The sequence below is a fragment of the Martes martes genome (genome assembly GCF_963455335.1).
Source record: "Martes martes genome assembly, chromosome: 11".
Classification (NCBI taxonomy): domain Eukaryota; kingdom Metazoa; phylum Chordata; class Mammalia; order Carnivora; family Mustelidae; genus Martes; species Martes martes.
In genome coordinates this window covers 60385656-60407664 of record NC_137899.1, presented here as the reverse complement: position 1 = coordinate 60407664, position 22009 = coordinate 60385656, and the positions used below count along the sequence as shown (strand labels likewise).

Below are 22009 nucleotides of genomic sequence, written 5' to 3'. Positions count from 1 at the left end.
TTTTTCAGTTATAAATAAAATTACACTGTAAAACATTGCAGCTTAATTGCAGGAAACCCGGCGCATTTTTTTTTTTTTTTTGGTTGTTGTTCTGCAAGTGGTTAATAGCTCATGTTTTGTTTATACGAACCTGTAGAAATCTTGTGTAAGAATATGTTTACAGCCAAGGCTGTGTGACTCGGTTTATCATGTTTTTCCTGTGCTCTGTGGAACAGATCTGGCTGTTCATTATTGAAAGGGCTTTTACTGTTGGGGCTTGGGGGTATGGGGGGGTGGCGTTTATGTAAGAATGCAGAATGACTGCCAGAGGCTCGGGGCACTGGAGCTATAAAGCCACAGCAGCTCCTCCTGGGATGACCTTGCTGCTCCTTAGAACTAGCTCAGCGGAATTTTCTAGAGTACCGCGGAACAAGGCACAGGTGATAGCCCCAGTAAACTTTTCTCCCCACCTCTGATCCCGAGATGCGTGGTCTGCATGCCTAGTCCCTATCTGGCAGTCTGCTGAGCTAGAACCAGGCTCATAATCGTAGGAACTCGCTTTTAAAAGATGGGGACCACCATATAATTTATATTTGGGTGTCGGCTTTCTGAACTTAGACTCTTAAGAAAAACAGAGTCCTAGAAAACCTTTCTCATGGATGCCAAACCTTGAAAATTATACCTCTGAAACAGTCTGAGATGTACAGATGCCTCCTGGGCAGGGGGCTTGGGCTTTGAGTAATTCCCCTTTTAGAGGTTTCCTTGTCTCCCCGAAGGTTTGCGGAATATCCATTCATTAATACTCATTTAGGCAACTGGAAAATACTTCCTTTTTGCTCTAGGATACACAGATTATCCCTTTAGGAAATCTGTGGGTGACCAGTGACTTCCAGGACTTGCAAAGGGTCATTGGGCTTGTCTTTGGATGAAGTGCATTCTTCTTACAGAGCAAAACAGTACAAGGGAGGAAATAGTAGACCCACACTGGAAAATGGGACCTTGGCTAAGGGTTATAACCATCGAATTACAAATATCACAACCCCTTTGGCACGCAGGACTGCCTTTGCTTCTTCAAGGTCAACCTTCATACCTCTGGGCTAGGACTGGTTTGAAAAATGGGCCATTTGGACTTAGTGCAGGCCGCAGATCAAACACAGTGGAGGAGGAAGATGGGGCAGTGACGTTAGTCAGTGATGTGAGAACTTGGAATTAAGAATCCTCACCTTATTTTCCCCTGAGGACTCAATTTCTACCTTGACAATAGAATAACAATTTAAGAGAAGGGTTTACACCTTCTTTCCTTTATTATATTCAGGAAGCTGCCTCTGTGTATGTGGGTCACGGTTGGGGGATATACAGACTCCATCAAACTACCTGGGAAGCATTGCTAACCACCTGTAGTTTTGAAAAGAACTTCTTTCAGCATCACCTTCTAGAAAGCAAATAGGCAGCTTGTTTGGGCAGACACACATTGGAGGACTGAGCGTGTTTACTGAGCAAACTTCTGAGAGTAAGTTTTAATGCTCAGGCTCTGGGAAGTGAGGGAGGGCTCTATCACCTGGCCTGCAAAGGCTGGGTTTCCCATTTATTTGACCCACGAGGCCCCTGAAAGCCCTTAGAGGGGTCAAGGGACACCCAGATCTGGGGGCCAAACTCCCACCCCTGCCTGGACTTTTGCTGAGTATGTGACCTGGGACAGGTTAGGTCCCCAGGCATTGATGTAGTCCTCTGTCGGAAGGGAGCTTGGCACAGAATATCTGAGGTCCTTTCCAGGCTTGAAACGTTATCATTTTATGACTCAGCAATGACATTCTACAAAGGTCAAGCTTGGGCATTTTAAAATCAGCCAGAAAGTGTGTATTGATGGTGTACTCAGGAGTTGTAGAAGAGAAGATAAAACCAAGTCTAGGCTCTCCTGGAACTGAAAACAGAGCTAAAAGACCTGCATGAAAGGGGCAGGTGGAGGCTGGAGTAGGGGCAGAAGAGCAGGAGCCAAGGGAGATTTGAGGATCAGAGAAGTGAAAACACTTCCTGTAAGGTCCTAGAGGAGAGCAGCTAATTGGGGCAGGGATTTTTTTTTTTATGATTATTTTATTTTTAATTTTTTTAAATAGGCTCCAGTGTGGGCTTGAACTCACAACCCTGAGATCAATACCTGAGCTGAGATCAAAAGTCAAATGCCCGACCAACTGAGCCACCCAGGTGTGGGGTGGGAGTTGGGGGGGGCGGTTAAAATGAGATTAGAGAGGTGGGACCAAATAGTGAAGGGTCCAGGAAAATGAGACAGAGACATTCAAATTTTTTCCTTTATTTTGCACAGAGAATCAGATCTTGATAGAAATGCCATTTCTTCTCTCTCAAAGAGAAGAAAATGGAAAAGGACCATGACATGGTAGTCTTTTGTCACTGTGTTTCTACTTTTGTTTTTTATGGACAAAGCCTACTTCCTACCACGTGTTTAAGATGGCGGGTAGGGCGTCTTTCCGGCCTGCCCGCTCCCGGGTAGGATTCTGGAAAACAGGCCAGAAAGCAGCCCATCAGGTCTCCTGTGGGATTACCACACAGGGAAGTGACCCAAATAGAAGCCCCTGCGTAGGTTTGATAACGTGTCTTGGAAGCGGGGGCGGGGGGGTGGTCAGGGCTGGCACCGTCAAGACACAGCCATCTAAAAAGTCTCAGAAATGACTGGTCGGTCCTCATCTGATACAGGAACAGTTTCCATCCACACTGGCCACAGGCAGCTCAGGCCGAGCAGCACGGAAGCAGCTGGTGACTTTGGGGTCAGACTTGTCAGTATATCGTCCATCCCATGTCCATGTGAGGGTTTGGACAGAAGGACAGGTCTTGCTTTATTTCTGTTGCCGCTTGTCTGGGGCCCCGTAGGTGAGGTTTATTAGGGCCACAACTGTTCCTCTTGTCAGCACTCAGTAGATATCTGATCATATACCCTTAGTCTGGTTCCCAAACCATGGGAAAATCCTCTTGTTGATCGCCATGTGGCATATTTATATGCATCGTTCCGTTAGATGTGACTTCTTATAAACACACTGAGAAGAGATAGCCTGCAAATCGGGATTTACAGTCTGATGATGCCTGTGTGTGGAGAGACCCCGAAGCTGAAGAGGGCACGAGGAAAAGAGCCTCCATCTATTCTGGGCAAGGAAGAGAGACCTCGTGATCCTGGTGCCTGTGACCGTCAACCCTGCTGTCTGCCTGGGCTCTGGGAAAAGCCTTTTGTGTGTCCTGACCCAGTCTTTATCAGCAGGCAGAGACACAACTGCTGCAGTTCTCGTTTCCCAGGTGGGTCGCCGGGCCTTGGAGGAAGTGAGGAAGTTGCCTGAGACCCCCCAGACGGGATGTGAATTTTAGCAGTGGGACCCCAGGGGCCCTGCTCTCAAGGCCGGCTTTGATGCTTCTGTGTCACGGCAACGAGAGCTCCAAGCCACTTTTGAAATCAGCTGTGTCAAACTTAGAGAAGAACGTAGTCTTCTGAGGAAGTAGCATCATGTCTTCGCCACACAATACATGTACTGTGTCGGGGGAGTTGAGGGAGTCAGGCCAGAGCGAGCCATTCCGCGGTCTCTTCCAGGGTGGAAGACGAACAACGCTCAGGGTGGATGAATCTGGGGGCGGCGGCCAGGTGGCCAAGTTGTTGAAGTGGCCTCCGGCTGAGGTAAGACACCAGCAGCCCAGGACAAGCCAAGAGGGAGAAGGGAGGGGGGCAGGAACCAGCCACGGCCGTGTGAGCGCCAGTGACCAACTTTGTTGACCTCCGCAGCTCCTGGGGTCTGTCCCTGACCCTAGGTCTTAAAAAACAACCGAGCCACGGCCATCGTCCTGATTGACTTCTCAGTTTCTGAAATCACCCGTCTGCTGAGCTGGTGAAAACGGTAATGACGGTAGTGCTAAGTGGCAGGGATATAAAATGTATCTGTTAGCTCTTCTAGTTCTCTGCTGCAGGTTCCATGGCAAGGAGAACTTGAGCAAGTTGCCCAAGGTCACGGAAGGCGTCGGTGAAGGAGCCAGCGTTGAACCCACGCTGTCAGGTTCCAAAGCATCTTCTTGTGACCGTCAGATATTGCCGAAAAAATAGAAATAAAAGAGAAAGTGCCAACGGGGTCACTGGACGGTCACACTAAGACCTGGGCCTTTGAGAACCTGCCACCACGGGGGTAGGGGAGCGGCTTGGTAAATAAGTGCATGGGGAGGGGCTGGTGCTTCGAGGGGGCAGGCCGTGCCTGCGGCTCACTCGAGGCTTTCTCATCGTGCCTGGAGTGTAGGAAGTCGGACTCTTTTATACCCTGTTTCAGACGATCTGGGGAACTGGGAAATTCTTGCCCCGGCAGCTTCTCCCAGTCGCTTTTGTCAAGGTTTGTCACACGCGTACTGTCTCCCTGGTTTTAAACGTGGCCCCGACAAGCGCTGAGCCGGCCCGAGACACGCGGTGTGTGAAAACGACGTTCCCGGTGCTTTCAGGAAGCTGCCCTGTTACGAAGCCAAATAGCCTTCTTAAAAATCAGAAGTACTCTCATAAAACTCGTTTTTCATGTGGCACAGGCTGTAGTTGCCACATGGGACGAAGTGTGAAACTCAGCTTTTATGGGAGATCTCCAAGATTTGTGTGAACTCTCAGTGACTCTCATGACATGATTCCCCAGAGGCGCAGCATCTTTTCCATTGTGGTGCATTTTCATGTCATCGACCGTGTCTGGGAAGAGAAGTTCCTCTGATGTGTGGGAAGCCATTCCGGCCGCCCCTCATTAATTCTCAGCTTGGTGATGGCAGCATTTTTCCCAGTATCCATCATCCTCTCCCTGCCTCCCTTCCTCCTCTCGGAGCTTTCCCTCGGCACAGAAGGTGCACACGCTGTCAATACGGCACGCTTTGTTTGTGAGATGGGAAGACACCACAGCGGGAGCCACCTCTGGCCCGGACTTCGGTACTTACAAGCAGGGGTGAGGGGCAGAGGGAGAGGGAGAAGCCGGCTCCCCACTGAGCAGGGAGCCTGATGCGGGGCTCGATCCCAGGACTCTGGGATCATGACTTGATCGAAAGGCAGAGGTTTCACCAACTGGGCCACCCAGGTGCCCCAAGAGTTGATGTTTCTAAAAGCAGGGCATTCCCGCAGTGGAGGAGTCCACAGTGTGATCAGGAACCATCAGGTACCCGCATCCTCACTGCACCCCTCCAGGCAGAGAGACTGTCTTTTTCTTCCCTGAGTCTCCAGCATAATGCATGAATGAGCAAAAGACAGTTCAGCAATGAAATCCTAAGTTAACGTTTCTGCCCCCACTCCCCTCACCGACAGCATTAGAAATCAGTGTCTTCCTCCATTGTACTGGAAATGTAAGCTACAATCAGACATTTTTATCTGTGCATTTTAGGCAGACCTCTGTAACCAGAAAGAAAGGTTTTTAGGCTTTGTCTATCCCTGGTCATTTCTTTCAAGTCTAGATGATTTTTAATTACCAATTAAAATAATTACAGCGGGTGCTAGTAGAGTACACAATTATATGCCAGAAATTAATCTGATCACCTTCTCCATGCTAAATCGTACAGTCTCTCAGGAGCCCTTTGAGGGGCTAGTGTTATTATGGTTTTACTAATGCTAAAATGGAGGTAGAAAGAAGTGAAATCACTGTTCAGAGGCCAAGAGTGGCAGAGCCGGAATCCCGATGCAGGCAGCCTGCTCCCAAGCCCCCGAATGACCCACCTTCCCGCACAGCCTCCAGACAGGGTTCAGCTGTCGTGTGTGCTGATCAGGTTTACCCGAAGGATGAAGCTTGTCTGTGCATCTTGCAGGTCATGATCATTCATGTGGTCATCGTGCTTCCTTTCATTTTATCATATCCACGCTGGACTGTGGTTTAATTAAGCATGATCGCGAAGTGCAAGATATGTATATTACAGGCACATACCTGTGTGTATTTGTGTCATGTAGTGAATGTCCTTCCGGTGCCGGGCCTCTGCTGTGGATTTCCCTCCCTCCCTGCAGATTAGCAGAGGCCTGCTCAGGCCGGGACTGCGCCGGGCTGGGGATGCTGCACAGAACAGGGAGAAGTTCCCCAGTGGTGGTGACTTCCCAGTGAGCCCATCGGGGTGGTAGGGAAGACGGAGCTGCCAGCTGCCCTTGGACACACTGAGATCTCCCCTTTCTGAGCTCTGCTCCAGCTCCTTCCTGGACCTGGGCAGCTGTGATTCTCTGGGTCTGGCCCAAAACACCAGCTCCAGAAGCCTGCTCACCCCTCAAAGGCACAGCGCTTGCTGGCTTGGCTGCGAGACTTGAAACTCTGAGAACCCATTCTCTTTGACGACTTGATGGCAGAGCGGTCAGAGGCCAGGGTACTAGGCACGACCCTTCTAAATTCAGCCCAACGCCTGAGAATGACTTGGGCCATTCTTTAGAAACAGATTCACCTACTCTGATTGTCCTTGAGAATATCAAAAAGATGGTAGAGGGACGTGGTCTTAAAGGACACCTGAATCAGTGGGGAGCTGTCCTCATACTTTCTGTGCATCGCATACACTTTTGTTTCCTATTTCACCTGTCACCATTGGCTCCCGTCTCTGTGTGCCCTCCCGATGGTCCTGAGGTCAGTTTGCCAGCAGCCCACCTCGGGGAGAGTGTGGGTTCCTGCGACATAAGACCTTGTTTATGTTCACCACAAATGGCCTTTCTCTCTTTTAGCCTGTTTTACATCCTATTATAAATGTTGGTTAAAATCGGTGATTTTCTCATCTGGATGAAATAGTTCTTTCAGTTAGAAGTTCTATAAACTGAGATACTAATAGTCAAATATGGCCGTAAGCTTTTTAGCTGTAACTCATAGTGAGGAATATTTTACGTGGAGACACACACCTGAAACAGAAGTTTTATGAACACATGTTTACACTCTGCCACTTTGTCTTCCATTCTATCCTCATTTAACTGCCCCACCAAACTGATTTTACAACCCACAAAGGGTCACAGTCTGCAGTTCGAAAACCCTAGGACTCTGCATGGGAAGTGGGTCTTGAGAGTCACCTACTTTGACGGTAAATGTCCGTGAATCCTGATCAGCCACTAGAAGACTAAGAGAAAAGATGTCATTTTGTGCCCCCCACCCCCAAAAGGCGAAAGAGTGGAACCCCTAACTGGGGACGAGCGACCGGAAGAGGTGGATGTTGCTGAAATCTGTGCTGTACTGAAGAGACATTGTCATTTTTTTTCCCTACGGTTGACACACACTGTTACCCTTGTTTTGGGTGTACAAGACATCATCTTTTATGACTCATTTTCCCTGAAAAATAGCCTAGAGCAGGGGACAAGAAAGGAGATGGTATTTTTTTGTTTTGTTCTGGAAGCAGTTTCTTTCTCTTCCGACCAAGATGAAGAGCTGGGAGACTGGGAACCCAGAGAGGTATGCCCGGGGAGGCAGGGGGCTCTAAATTGGCAAGAGGACCCTTTCCAGGTGGTGTGGAGGGATGTGGGAATGATGAAATCAGAGCTAGGAACAAGTAGGTCACAAAAAAGTACAAAATGCTTCTCTAAAGCCTCCAAGTGAATAAAAGCAAAGGATCAAGAGACATAACAATGAAGGGTTAATGAGAAATGGGCCAGTTTTCCTCTGTGTTTGTTTCTTTTCATCTTTTTCTGAGACTGTGCCTGTTCAAATACAGACTCGCTCTTGCCTCCTGGAATGGCTTTAAAATCTTAATTTCCAATTTTTAGAAGATGCTGATTGCTACAGCCTTGATCTTGACCTCAAATAAGGCACAGCCCATGGGGTTAGAGCGACATCCTCCCCTCCCACCCCCACGGAGGATGAAGGAGGGGGGTGTCACCACCTGCTCCGCACATCCCTCAGCCCTCGCCCCGCCTGCAGTCACACCGCAGCGGCCAGGTGGCAGGCAGGGCTGTGCCCTCCTGGCGGAGTCTACGCTCTGTTTACAACGCTGGCAGGTTTTTTGGCGGGGGGCAGCCCAAGCATTTCTCCAGGGCTCCCCTCTTTGTCAGTGTACTGGTGGGAAGTACAGCTGCCTGTAACCCTTTCGACTTTGTCAAAAAACACAGAGCGGGGCATCTGGCTGGCTCAGTCAGTGGAGCATGCAACTCTCGATCTCAGGGTCGTAAGTTCAAACCCCATGTTGGGTGTAGCAATTACTTAAAAATAAAATTTAAAAAAAATAGCCACACAGAGGCAGGCGACAGGCAATTAGATCTGTGTACCTCATTTGCCATTAAGCGGCAGAGCCTACATCTCCAATCCCTAAATACTTCGTATCTTCACTTTGCCCCCACGCCCCTCTCCTCCCCAGTGAACATCACCAGCTGGTTGGGCAACATGGCTTGGATGTTGGGAGGCCTGATGTCATTGCCCTTGCCTTTCATTTGTTTGTTCAGCAAATATATATTGAGTGCCTACTGTGTGTCAGGCACCTTTAAGGAGTCCAGGAACTCAGTGATGTGGGGCTTACTTCCTAGTGAGGAAGAAAGCTAACAAAGACAAGAACACGATCATTTAGAAAGCTAGATGTGCTCAGTATGGGGGACATCGTGCCTACCAAACTAGTTGGGTAATCAGGGCTGGCTTCTCGGAGGTGGTGATGTTTGAGCTGAGTCTGGGACAAATTCAAGTGAGCAGTGCAGTATACTGTTGGGGAACACAGCCTCTGGATCCAGGCGGCAGGGTGGGACTCCTGCTCTACCATAGAAAAGCTTTGCAACCTCAGACCAGGCACTCTGCCTCTCTGAGCCTCTGTTTTAGGTAATATGAAGATAATTCTAGTAGCATTCTCAGCATTGTTGCGAGGTTTATGTGAGTAAATGGAACATGGGGAGCCCAAGTTAGTGGCCACTGCCCTTGTGACGATGAGGGTGGTGAGGAGGACACTGAGGCTTCAGAAATGTGCTAACTCCCAGGGCAACAAAAATGTCACAGTTCACTGAGTGGGCCAGTGTCGTCGTGACAGTGCAGACATTGGACAGCAGTGAAACCTAGTGTCATGATGAAATTCTCCTAGAAGGGGAAGTGCAGAGCAGGCTTGGACGGGTGTAAAAGACCAAAATTCTTTTTTTTTTTTTTTTTAAATTTTACCTTTTTAAGTAATCGCAACAGCCAATGTGAGGCTCCAATCCACAACCCCAAGGTCGAGTCGCACGCTTCATTTACTGAGCCAGCCAGGCGCCCCAAAGACCAAAATTCTTAACTTGCATAGTCAGTAGGGATCCAAAATGGAGTATCAAAAAGGAGCCACAGACTTGTGTTGTTTAGAAGCCATGAGGTGAATCCCAGGTTGAGAGATGTAAACGTGGGGGGTTTGGGGGGCGGGCAGAGGAAAGATCAGAGGACCCCTTTTTCATTGTCAGCCACAAAGAACTATCCATCCAAATTTTCACTGTGTGCAATGATAACTTTGATCAAAGAGAAGAAAATATAAATTAAAAACTAATAACAGAAGACACTGTAAAGCCAGGAGATCACCTGAAAGGGCTTCCAGCGGCCAAGCTGTAATCATTTAAGCATCAAAGAATAAGATGATGACTGGTGATTAACAGAATCTGTGAAATGAGTCCAAAATAGTACCGAACATGGAGAAGTTAATGTAAAGGGTGTCCAAAAGTAGCTGTGATAGAAGAACGTGGAAGTAACAGAATGTTCTTCTGCTTCTCACCTATGCCCGAGGCACACTAGCATATGTGATACTGTGTTCTGTAAAGTGGCTGGCTGTATACAAAATACAGGTGTTCTTTTTCTGCATTGCCATCAGCAGATTGGCAGGGAGTTATGAGTAAGCCTCGAAGTTGCAGGAAAAGTAGGAACTGCTACAAGTAGGAGCCTGTCACAAATGGCAGGAAGGGGGTCTGCGCCAGGGAGGGTTGCACAATGCCAGAAAGAGCCGTGTGCCTTGGGACAGAATCCCTTTCCCCAGGAGATGCCATCTCCAGTGGCCCTAGTCATTGTATTGAAGACATGATGTCATAAGAAAGGGGCTTTAAAAAAATCCTGCCTATTGAGCAAGTGAAGCTTCAGTGAAGATCCCAGGCATCCAGCCCGGGAGATGGAGGCTCGCTCTTGACCCTGACTGAGCCTCAGTGGTAACTCAAAAACCCTCCCTTCTGTTGGTCAGAATCAGCTTTTGTTTCTTGTAGGTCTTGCCAGGTTCTGGTAACCCCAGGAAGGTCAAAGCTAAGGTTGAAAATCATGAAAAAACAAATCTATAGGACTAACGTGTTATAGATGAAATGTAGGTTTTATAGTCATTGCGATCATTTGTCTGATTTGTCTGTTTTTAAGATATTTTAAGGCTTAAATACTTAAATGATAGAGTTGGCACAATTCTGTTGAAATGTATGGAATTGTTACCAGGTTTGTAATTAACACTTAAGTGTATGAGAGCATTATATTTTTAAAAATTGTATTTTGGGAGAGCCTGGCCAACCCATACAGTAGAGCATGCAACTCTTAAACTTGGGGATCTTAAGTTCAGACCTCATGTTGAGCACAGAGCTTAACTTAAAAAAAAAGATTTTGATTTACTTAGTAGTATTTGAATAGTTAGAAATATGTGTTCAATAGACTTATAGCTGTAAAATTTAACACCAAACAAAACACAAATATTTAAGTTTTCTTATGAAAAAGTCCTTTAGATATTAAAGTTCTGAACAGGTATGCTATGGAATAAGGTCATCATCAGGCATTGGGTTTCTGCTCGGTATGGGAAGCCACTGGAGAGGTTTAAGCTGGCAGGTAATGTAATATATTCACTTTTTTTCTAAGTCAAGAAAAGGTCATAGAGTACAAAATGTGTAATCTTGGGTCCCCTTCTACTACTAGAACCCATGAGTTCTATTCCCCTTTAATTCATTCAACAAACACATGTTGTCGGCTCCTTAAGGGCAAGCAGAGCCCTGGGCACATTATCAAAGATAATGACCAAGCACCTCTAGATAAGTGAGAAGGGGTTGAGTCCTAGGAGGGAAAGGGAACATCGGGCTTCGAGAGCCAGGACCATTTCCGCAGTTCAGGAGCACATGCGGGAGAGTGCCATTCCAGGAATGAGCTGAGGCCAGCAGCGAGGAGGTCAAGCATTTTCGAGGCTTGGCCCGTGGTCCCCGGAGCCTTCCAAGGAAATCGTAATGTTGCCAGTTCATTTCGACTGATGCTGCTGCAGCTCCGATAAAGTGGGTCAGTACCAATTAAAGCTAATTTATAATGATAAATCTATAAGGCAGAGAGGCATCTCTTAGCTAATATATTTGCCAGAATTTGACACCCCAGTAGAGTTTTAATTTGCTGTCACTGCAGTTATCACTTTTGCATGAATATTAATGATCTGGATTATAGGAAAAACGTGGCATGTTGGGTTTCTGGAAAAGGTTGACTTATTTTTATCTATCTGTATGTCAGTGTTTTATGTTTATGAATACAAGGAATGAGACTACTAGAGGGGCTAAAATGGAGAGCAGGCCACGTGCACAGAGTAACGGGGTGAGCAGAGGGCAGGTGAGCAGAGGTTGGAGGGAGGTAGATAGGATTTCAAGGGGCTCCTGGGGCGAGTGACAGTAAGGTTGGCAGAGGCACTCAGCAGGGCTCCTGGGCAGTGATGTGGTCCAGGCGGGCGAATCTGCATGTGTGTGTGGAGAGGAGGCTCTAGAGCACCTTGTGATCGCACGTGATTCACAAGACGGGATAGGGGTTTTACTTCCTTTGCTGACAACCAGTAAGCTTTCCCTGGCAATCCTGCAGAACGTAATTGTCTTCTCATGAAATCCTATCTGCCAGGTTGTGCTCATTTCCCAGACGGAGCTGCCAAGGTGGGCTCTGGGGGCTGCCTGTCTGAGCTGCTGTCCCGCCCAGCTCGGCCCCACATGGGGATGGTGCAACTGGGCACAGTGACAGTAGAAAACTCCGCTCATGGGGGGGCAATGGCGGCCAGTGTGTATGTGGGACAGTGCACCAGTGTGTATGTGGGACAGTGCATGGTGAAATTACGTTTCCTTAGAGAAACTCTGACATTGCTATGTGTTATTTAAAATTCACAATGTCTAAGACACAGAAGAGCCTGATCAAATGCCCAGGAGAGCCGGGTCCCGCCACTCGGTGTCCGAGGCACAGCCCATGGCCCCCCCGCAGGTCTGTGTGCCATGCGTCCGTTTTCCGTCCTCTCCAGGATTCACGGGGCTCCGTTCTGTGTGTCCCATCTCCGTCTCCCTCCTACAGGGGATACTCAGTTTGAAAACAAGGACACAGACTTGCGGACCGAATCCCCAAGTCCCAGTGTGGTCAGCCTGTTTCTAGCCAGGTGGCCTTCGGCACACGCCTCACTTCCCGAAGCCCCGCTCTGCCCTCTGTTAAAATGGAGAAACAAAGGTTGGTCTCGAGAAAAGCGCATCCCATGCTTGATGGCAGAGGCAGCTCCCAGCTCTTTCAGGTTCCAGAAGAGCACGTGTAGAACAAAACTTGCTTCTTCTTAGCTACAGTTTTCATTAAGAAATCCACATAAGGGGCGCCTGGGAGACTTAGTGGGTTAAGCGTCTGCCTTCAGCTCAGGTCATGATCTCTGGGTCCCGGGATCGAGTCCCACGTGGGGCTCCCTGGTCACGGGGGGGCTGCTTCTGCCTCTTCTTTCCTCCCTGCTCATGCTCTCTCAAATTAATAATTAATTAAAATAAAATCTTTAAAAAGAAAAATCTAAGCAAACACAGGTTTAGGCCTATGGAATTTGGGGAGCAAATGACTTAAAAGGAGGCTAGCCAAAAGCAGGCAGTGTTCTTGTGTCAACAATACCTTCCTAAAACCGTCTCTTTCTGCCCATTTGTGCACTGAAATGAACATGTCTCCTGGGGGAGCTCGTGTTGGGACAGACCCTCCCAGTCACAGGCGTTGCTGCTGGAGCAAAAACTGTGACCGTCTTAAGACCGAGGCAGCTTGGCTGAGCTCCATCTGCGAGCCCAGCACGTCCAGGCTCCTCCCTGTCCCGGCCCTGTTGAGATGCAGATCCATGGGGCTGTATCTTCTAATAGAGAATGATGGGTTTGCAGAGAAGTCAGGCCAACTGATGTTTGGTTCAGAATGCAGGGGCCACGTCTCCCAGCTTGTCCACTTCCCAGTGGCACTGCCCAGCCCACGCGGGGCCACTGCTGGAAGCCATGCAACTGGCCCATGGCTTTCATCTGTTTTTCTTTTTTTTTATTTTTTTTTGAAGATTTTACTTATTTATTTGACAGACAGAGATCACAGGTAGGCAGGCAGGCAGAGAGAGAGAGGAGGAAGCAGGCTCCCCGCTGAGCAGAGAGCCTGATGCGGGACTCGATCCCAGGACCCTGGGATCAGGACCTGAGCCGAAGGCAGAGGCTTTAACCCACTGAGCCACCCAGGCACCCCTCATCTGTTTTTCTTAATTAGGGTCTGTAGGCTTTCTCCTTCGTTGTGAGGAAGCCTTCCTCTGGGCCCTTTACAACATGAGGTATTGGGAGGGGCTGAAGGCACAGCAGGTGTTTTTCTGTTCTGTGACTGAATACCGAGCCCCTTTCCATAGGACCCTTGCCAGGATCTGGGGCTGCCTTGTAGAAGGGAGAGAGGGAGAGTGGGGAGAAGGTAAGATAACACACTATAGCATGACCTTTTCTTGCTCTGAGTCCTGAGCTGGGAGCCCTGAGAAGGGGGGGTCCCCTGCACCAACCGCTGGGGTTCGGTGGCCCTTCTCCTGTCGGAATTTGGATTCCACGACCCCGCGTTCCCCAGCAGAGCCTTGCAGGACACCTATCTGCTCTGGGCCCGGAGGGCTTGATTCTGCCTGACTCACACGCCCAGAATCCTCTCCTCCCCATTCCCTGCCCCAGTCACAACGATAGGTAGCTGTTGGTTTGGCTTTTTTTTTCTTCTTCCTTTACCCCCTCTTTTACACCAAGGAAATAGAATGGGGCGCCTGGGTGGCTCAGTGGGTTAAAGCCTCTGCCTTCGGCTCAGGTCATGATCCCAGGGTCCTGGGATCAAGCCCCGAGTCAGGCTCTTTGCTCAGCAGGGAGTCTGCTTCCCCTCTCTCTGCCTGCCTCTCTGCCTACTTGTGATCTCTATCAAATAAATAAAATCTTTATACACACACACACACACACACACACACACACACCAAGGAGATACTTTTGAATTTTTTTCTGTTTAGAAAATTACGCAAAAAGTTGCCGTTGATGGATTCTGGATGGTGGTGGCTCATAACAAACTCATTTGTTCCCTTGTCATCCCTCTGCCTGCTGGCGTGGGCCGGCTCCTTCTCCTGTAGGCTCTTTCTGTAACTGCAGAGGTAACCGGTTTGGGGCGAGCCCTTCCTGGAGTTCCAGGATGTTTGAAAGCAGACGAAGCGTGGTTGTTGTCTGCAGATGTTTAACGCCGGACACCCCTGGCCCGTTTTCCAGATGTGAACACCAGGCAGGGGCCAGCCCCATGCGCATGTGTGGCTCTGGAGCCCCATGCAGCCTGTCTCCACCTGCCATGGGCCCCGGCAGCAGAGTGAAAGGCGGCAGCTGGGGAAGAGGCCGGCCTCCCCAGCTGCTCCCGGCTGTTTGGGGATGGGCGGGCATGTGGGGGACGGTGAAGATAAGCAGCGGAGCCCCTGCACACACTGTTCTGTTCGAAGACACTGAATCCCACCCCCTGCCCCCCGAACAAAGGAACAGCAGGTAAAATAAGGAAACTGCCCTTGTGACCTTTGACTCATTTATGTACCAGATGCTCCTTTAATGCTCACCATATGCCAGGCATTGTCCTAAGTATATTGCTTTAGAAATAGGAATTCAGTTATGCTTCAGTACGAGCTTTAGAGCTGGTGGGTAGTGTTGGCCCATTTTACAGGTGAGGAGTCTAAAGATCAGAGAGGTGATATCCCTTGCTGGGGTCCCAGAGCTTGTCAGTAGTAGACCAGGGCCAGCACAGCCCGTCTTGATGTGAAGTCCCGCTTGTATTTCTTGTAGTGGAGCTTCCCGTGTCTTTCAGAATTACGTTAGTTTTTGTCTGGTTTCACAAGAGGCCTTTCTTTAGAAAATACATGTAATGTTATTATAAAAACGACGTTATGCTGTCCTCCATTTTCTGAGCACTTTGTGTGGGCAGGCCCTCCCGTGTCCATTGAATTCTAATTCTTAAACTGCGAGGAAGAGATTTGTGCCCATTTCAGAGACAAGAAAGTGGACGACGGGAGCTGGTCACCCAGCTGACATGGGCAAGACGTGAACCCAGGTCTACACACAGCTCTTTGTTACAGGACAGAATTAAGTATAAGCAGGTCATTTTTGAGCCCCCACCCAGGGGACATTTCCCAGAGCCCCCAGAGGACCTTGTAGCACAGCAGTGCCTGGAGTGGGGTGGCCCAGGTAGCCAGGAAAGTGCATCCTAACTCGGATGGACTGTGTGGTCCCCCGACCTTCCCCACTAGGGGCTGGATGCCGCATGGTTTCCAGGCGACTGTGTTCACAGCATCAAGCCCTCAGGGTCTGGCTCCTTTTGATCCAGTGGAGTTTTGAAGTTTTATCTTCTGCTGGGCTTCATTAAGCCCTCCCTTGGTCTGAGCCCACCCCCCCCCCCACCAGTTGTAAATGTTGCATGGTTCCTGGTATTCAGGTTCACAAATTAGCCCAATTAGATGGGTAAATTAGTCATTCTAACTTTCTGAAGTCCGGCTGGAGGAGCTTTGTGAAATAGCATTTATAGTTTTCTAATAAGCAATTTAAAGGACACCAGCATGTGGCATTTGTTTAAGAGCAAAATGTCCTAAACAATGCCCTACTTAAAAACAGATCTCGAAATTTGCTCACAGACTCAGGAACACGGCCAAGGACACCCCTGCCTTGTCTCGTACAAACCTTTCTGAACTGTATCTTTTCTTTCTGGGGGCTACAGCCGAACACTGCGGAGTTACGGAAACCCACATTTAATTCCAAAACCTCCTTTTACCAAATTGGTTTTTTCTGTACCACCCAAGAGTTTCTAAATGGGTTTCAAAACCTGTTTCAAGACCGCCCCGAGTTCCATCTGAGTGGTAGTTGGTGAAGAACCAGCAACTCAAAGGAGGTTGAAAGGGGCCCCTCGGATTGCTGCTGGCTTTGGCAGCCAGGAAGCAAGACAGGAGAGAAGCAGTACCCCCAAATAGCCAATTGAAAGTTCGTAAGCTCTTGAACCTCTCTGGACTCCTCGTGTTCAGGGAAGTGACAGTCCTCCCCACCTCACAGGGCCACTGTCCTGTTCCATGAGATGATGCATGGGATGTGCCCGAAACACAAGAGGCAGTCAACTTGAGGTCCCTTCCTTCCTTCCTAGGTCCTTTTAAGTGTTCGCTTCAGGGGCCGGCGTCCTTGTGCCTGGCTTAGTTGGCTCTTGAAACAATCTTATTAATGCCTATTAAAATGAAACCCAATAAAAATGCCAATATTTGGTGTTGAAATAATTGATGTAGCAGAGACAGACCACGAAGCACCCAGGCAGGCCCCTGGTGCCGTTTAGCCTCACACCTGGGGGATGAATTTCACAACTGTAATTGCTACCATATAATTCTTATTAATGTTGTGCTATAATTCCTATTTATTCCACGGGGCTTGTAAATGCATTAAGACTTGTCAACATATTATTTTACACTGTTTATGATCTGTAGAATTATGTCCTTCAGGGTTGTATTGTGCAAGAGCTCAAAATAAATGGCTTTGGGCCTCATTAAAAAAAGACCAAAAAAGCGGCTGCTTGTTGAAGTGGTTCTCTATCCCCACCATCCTTAACAGAAGTCCATGAAGTCAAAATTTTTGACTCCATTCTGAGCAGAGCTCTTAAGCTTGGGAATACAAGTGAATCCCCTCCTCCCGTCTGAGCTGGGATGGGGCAGCCTGCCCTCCCAGGGAATGCTGGGTATAGCCAGGGAGACAGGTGTCGGTCCGTGGTGACAGACATGGTCGGAGTTATTTGGCCTTCTGTGAGCTGGAACCTGGTATTCTGACCATGAGTTTGGCTTAGAGCCTCAGGCTGGCTGTCCCTGCAGCCCCCGAGCTTGGGGTAAGCCCCTTTTAGTTCCAAAGTTTCTCATGGTCTTCTTAGCTTAAGCTATAAAGAAAAAGATTTGAGAGGAATTCCCACCGAAATGCAGATACCTGATAAGTGTAGAATGTAATCCTCTCCCACAGACTTTTGCATTTACTAGGCCGATGAGCATGAAACTCTGGGGACAGACTCCCTGTGCACCGGCGTGTCAGACACAGCATGTCTGTCTGTGTCAGGGCAGGGGTGTCCATCAGCCTTGGTTATCTGTGGTTTAGGTCCCAGAGGCTATGCAGCCCCTCTGCAGTGACACGCTGGCCTGCCCCAGCTTCCACACTCTTGCTCAGCGAATTCCCAGCCCTGCCTGAGCCCTAGAGAAACCCTTCATCTGGCCTCTGCCCCCAGGGTGGTCCCTTTGTGCCTGGGAGTGGCCCATCTGGTCACTGCCTTCCTCCTGCCCTGGGGGCTGCAGGGGGAACACACTGGAGGGGACCAGGGGCCAGGGCCGCTGCTGAATGTCCTTGCTCTTCTCTGGCCCCACAGGCAGTGAGTATGATGAGGAGGAGGTGGATTACGAGGAGTCGGACAGCGATGAGTCCTGGACCACCGAGAGCGCCATTAGCTCTGAAGCCATCCTCAGCTCCATGTGCATGAACGGAGGCGAGGAGAAGCCTTTTGCCTGCCCAGTTCCCGGATGCAAAAAGAGATACAAGGTAAAAGCAGGACCGCCTCACCTGGCATTAACTGCATTCACTGTGCGGAAAGGGACAGGCCTACATTGGGGAGCGGCTCCTTGCTTCTGATGCCTTCCCCTCCTGGGCCCTCCATGCGCCTGGTCTTCTCGGAGACACGGGCCTGGGGACAGGCAGGCCTCTGGTTTCTGGGGGTTTGGTTATATGGGCTTTCCCTTTTGCTGATCCAGGTGGGAGCTCTAGGTCAAAAGAAGAGTTTGGTGGCAGGATCGTGTCTTTGATGTTCTTCAAACTCACGTCCTATCAAAGTGTGTCGCCCATATATTTGCCAGACTTGCCCAGTGTCCGCTATGCAGGTGGCTCACAGAGGATGACCTTGAAATCTTCAAAGGGGTAGACATAGGGTTGTCAGCTTTCAGCAGAGGAAGCTCTTGCTCCCTTCCCCGCAACCCCACCACTAACATGAAAGACCAGGAGAAAAGGGGGCTTTGGTATTTTTCTCACCAAACCGCCCACTTCAGCTCCCTGTCCGTAATAGTGGACACAGAACCCGTGTCTTTGAGAGCCTGACTGGGTGTCAAGAGTGGCCAGGAACACTAAATTTTCTGTTAAGAAAACTCAAAGGAACAAAACAATGAAAGAGACAACATTCAAGGGTAGGTCCAGAGGGCGACTTAAAAAGCAAATGTGCATGCTTTTTCCTGAGGTGTTAGCAACTCTTTAAACTCCAACTGGGAAACAGAAAAATCAGGAACTGACATGGTACATTTGATGATATGCTAATTTACCCATAGCTCAGCAGACTGACTTTTTTTAAAAAGGCTTGAAAGATGTGTCATAATAATAAATATATAATATAAATATAATAATAATAAACACTAAACCAAACCAACCAAACAAAAAACCCTATTTCGGTATTTTTTGTACCAGCTGCTGATCTAAAAGTGGCCAAGGCTTTGCCTATGGAAACTAGGCGACCACGTTCTCATGGAATCTCATGGAAAGTCTGAATATGCTTTGTTTAAAACCAAGACACCCTGGCGGAGGTGTGAGGATCCCCTTGGGGCACGGGAGCTGCTGGGGCAGAACGGGACCCAGAGTGGCACGAATCCATTTTGTGTGTCAGGGATTTCTGTGTCAGGGACGTGGAAGGGGGAGAGGAGGAAAGGCAGCCAGGTGGTTTCTTTGGGAGACCGGAAAAGCATAGGGATTGCCAGACAAGCTCGTTTTGCTGGAAGGTAGACCAAACATTGCAGAGTTCTCCTTTTTTTTGTTTTGTTTCAAAGTAGAGAAAGCTAGACGGAGAGTTTTCTATCCTTGATTCCTGCCTGCTCACCAGATGCCACGTCTCTCCCTGTGGCTTCACGGAGCCGTTCCTTGGGGCTGGGCTGTCTGCTGCCTTCTCTCAAGCATCCAGATGCTGGTTTAAAGGAATCATGCACATCCACTATGTTAAAGGAGTGAGCAGATAATACCCAGACTGAGGCTGACCCAAAAAAGGGGTGGTTGAGTGAAGGGGAGAAGCCACAACCTTTAGTCTGGCTGAAGAGGCGGCACTCCCTCCTTCCCACCAGCTTCATTCCTTCCTCACAGCCTTCTCCCCCCACCCCCCACCCTGGTCACTTGTTTGTCATTAGTCTTTTGCTATTATTTTTCCTGGGTTTCCAGCAACTTCTCCTGCAGTTGTCTACATCTGGGTTGATGGGGACTTGAGTGTTCTTTCTGCATTGAAGGCCAAAAGAAAACTGAGCGAGGCCTGGGCTGTGGAGACTGCCTGCTTCAGCACCATCAACTGACATATGACATGGGCGCCAATTAGTGGTCCCAGTTTCCATGAGGGAAGTGTGAGTTTCCTTCTCTGGGCCAGCATGCCTAGTCATGCATGATACAGGGGACAAGGACAAACATGTAACCAATCCTCCTAAACTGTTGGCTTGAGAGGAGTGTGGTCATGTTCCCTAGTATGACCTTTCTGCTGGGAAGTTACTGGCCACAGGGCAGTGGTGTTCTCTCGTGCTAACTACTGCATCTTACTGACTGCGGGATTGCTGGACTGGGTATTGGTTTGAGGAAGGGCTAATGAGCTGGTGTGCTATGGGTCAGGCAGAATCCAGAAGTGCCGCCATGTTGTTTATGAGCCAGGGCTCACTTCAGACTTACCTCACTCCTTGCCCACCGCTGGCCTCTTGGGCAGACTCCAGATCAGTTCATCTCACCCTTTCTTGGCATTTGCAGAAGCAAAAGATGAGGTATCTAACTTTCCAGACTTCTAATGAGTAGGACAGGAGAGAGGGACCCAGTAGGACAGCTAGTCTCCGTGTTGTTTTCCTTATTAGTCCCTCTGCCTAGGATGCCCCCTTCCCCTCCTCCATCAGTACCTCTCATTTGAATTCCCCTCATTTCTCACAGCACAGCTGAAATGCCACCTCCTCTGGGAAGCCCTCACCAGTCTCCCAGACTGATTTCCCCACTTACAGACTGAAGTTCTATCCCCTGACCTTTCCACAGGCTCTGTTCTTCTCACTGGAGAGCACTTACTACCTTATCACCCCAAGGGTCCGTACAGCTCATACACCCCTCTTAGTACCAGGCACAGGTCTTGGACAAGTAGATACTCTCAAGATAAAGGAACAGAGGCAAAATGCATGGGGAAGAGGACAGTGTGGGCCCACCAACTGCTCACAAGAACCCCAAAGCAATAGCATGCTTCATTCTGCTGGATGTGTCCCAGACACATACCAGGCTGAACAATGATTCCATCCACCTTGGTGCCACAGACACTTTTCTTCAGACTTCAGACGAGAGAGAGGACTTCCCTAGTTTGTAACTGGGAATGGCTTTGAAAGATGGGTTGAAGTGCTTTGACCTTTTTTTCCTTTGATAGTTTTTTAATATTAGAGTTGTTAGAACTAAAGGCATTTTGCTAATTCTAAGAACTAGAAAACAGAACACGCTGTCCCCTGGGAAGTTTCTCTGAAAGGGTCCCTGCGCTACATGGGGAAGGCTGATGGTTTCGGCACCATGAAGGAAACTTGGCCTCTGAGGTCTAGATACAACCAGGCAGGTGTGTTGCTGAAGGTTTTCCAAGAAGGGCACTTAAGGCATTCTCCCCTCTCAGTGGATCTAAACCTCCTTGCCTTTCCGAAGGGTCCCATCAGAAGCCCTGGCTTAACTGACATGCTTTCTGGATTGCAACTTGGCAATAAATAATCCAGAACTTTTAAAAAATGTCCATATTTTTTAGCTCCGTAATTGTCCCAAGAAATGTATCCCGAAATACTGTATTTCTAACAATAGGGAAATGCAATAAAATCCTGCCATCAAAAAATCCTTCTTTCGAAAAAAATAAGTAACAATGAATCCAGTCTCATCTCTCTCATGGGGAAAATACTGCAAGGAGACCTCAAATATTAGTGATTATATCCATTCTTTATGTCCCTTTGTATTTTCTAAATTTCGGCAGTTGCCTACACTGGACACACATGCTTTAATGGTCTCAGCTCTTGGGCTCATTGGTGTCACCACACAGCTAGGAGTGGCTTTACTTTCTACCCTAACATTACCACCCCCACCCGCCCCACCTTCTGGGTTTTGTTTTTTTCCATTTTTCTTCCACATCACACCCCAGTTAGAACATTAAGGCCTGCAGGAAACAAAGTTGTGGTTTTTATGTCAAGGGCGTGTCATGTATTGTACTTACTCAGGTCTGAATATTGATAGCAAAGATGAAATAGAATCAGAAACACCATGGCCCAGCTTGGTGTCCAGACTGTTTTGTGACTGCATCCGGAGTGGCATTTTGAGAAGCACCTCTAAACAGTTTGTTGTCCCTTGACTGGTTCAGTTTCCTCATCAGGGCAGGTAGGTCCTGATGGTAGAACCCGGCGTGGAAATGAATGTATGCCATCCTTGCGTGGCCCCCCTCACATAAACATAAGGTCCAGTCTGCCCATGGGTGCTTACTTATTAACACAGCCATGCTAGGGCATGATTTGGCCAAGTAGAAAACGGATAAAAATTCTAGGTAAGATATTCTCATAGCTGTCTAGAAGCAAAACATAAGCTGTGTTTCTATATCAAGGGGTTTACAGATGTCCTGAATTCCACTGCCCTCTGTTTTTTCTTCAAAAAGAATTTTTTGGCCATCCTGAGGATATGTTAATGTAATTGTTTGTTAACATTCTTCCAAATAGAAAAATCCAGAGAGGAAGCAAAGTTCTAGGCAGAGAGAACTGTGCTTCTTTATACATATATAAGGAATATATATTAAGTATATATTTTATATATTCTGTGAAACATTTGAAGAAGCCAGTACTTTCATTTTCAGAGTAATTGAGGCAC

The 22009-nt window shown here is 48.4% G+C and overlaps 1 protein-coding gene across 1 annotated transcript in view; it reads left to right on the top strand.

Moving 5' to 3' along the window:
• Positions 1–22009, top strand: part of JAZF1 (JAZF zinc finger 1) — a 319073-nt gene that overhangs the window by 294501 nt on the left and 2563 nt on the right. The window contains exon 4 of the mRNA XM_080818609.1: positions 17520–17689. Coding sequence (XP_080674735.1) covers positions 17520–17689 — 170 coding nt within the window. The remainder of the gene's footprint in view (positions 1–17519; positions 17690–22009) is intronic.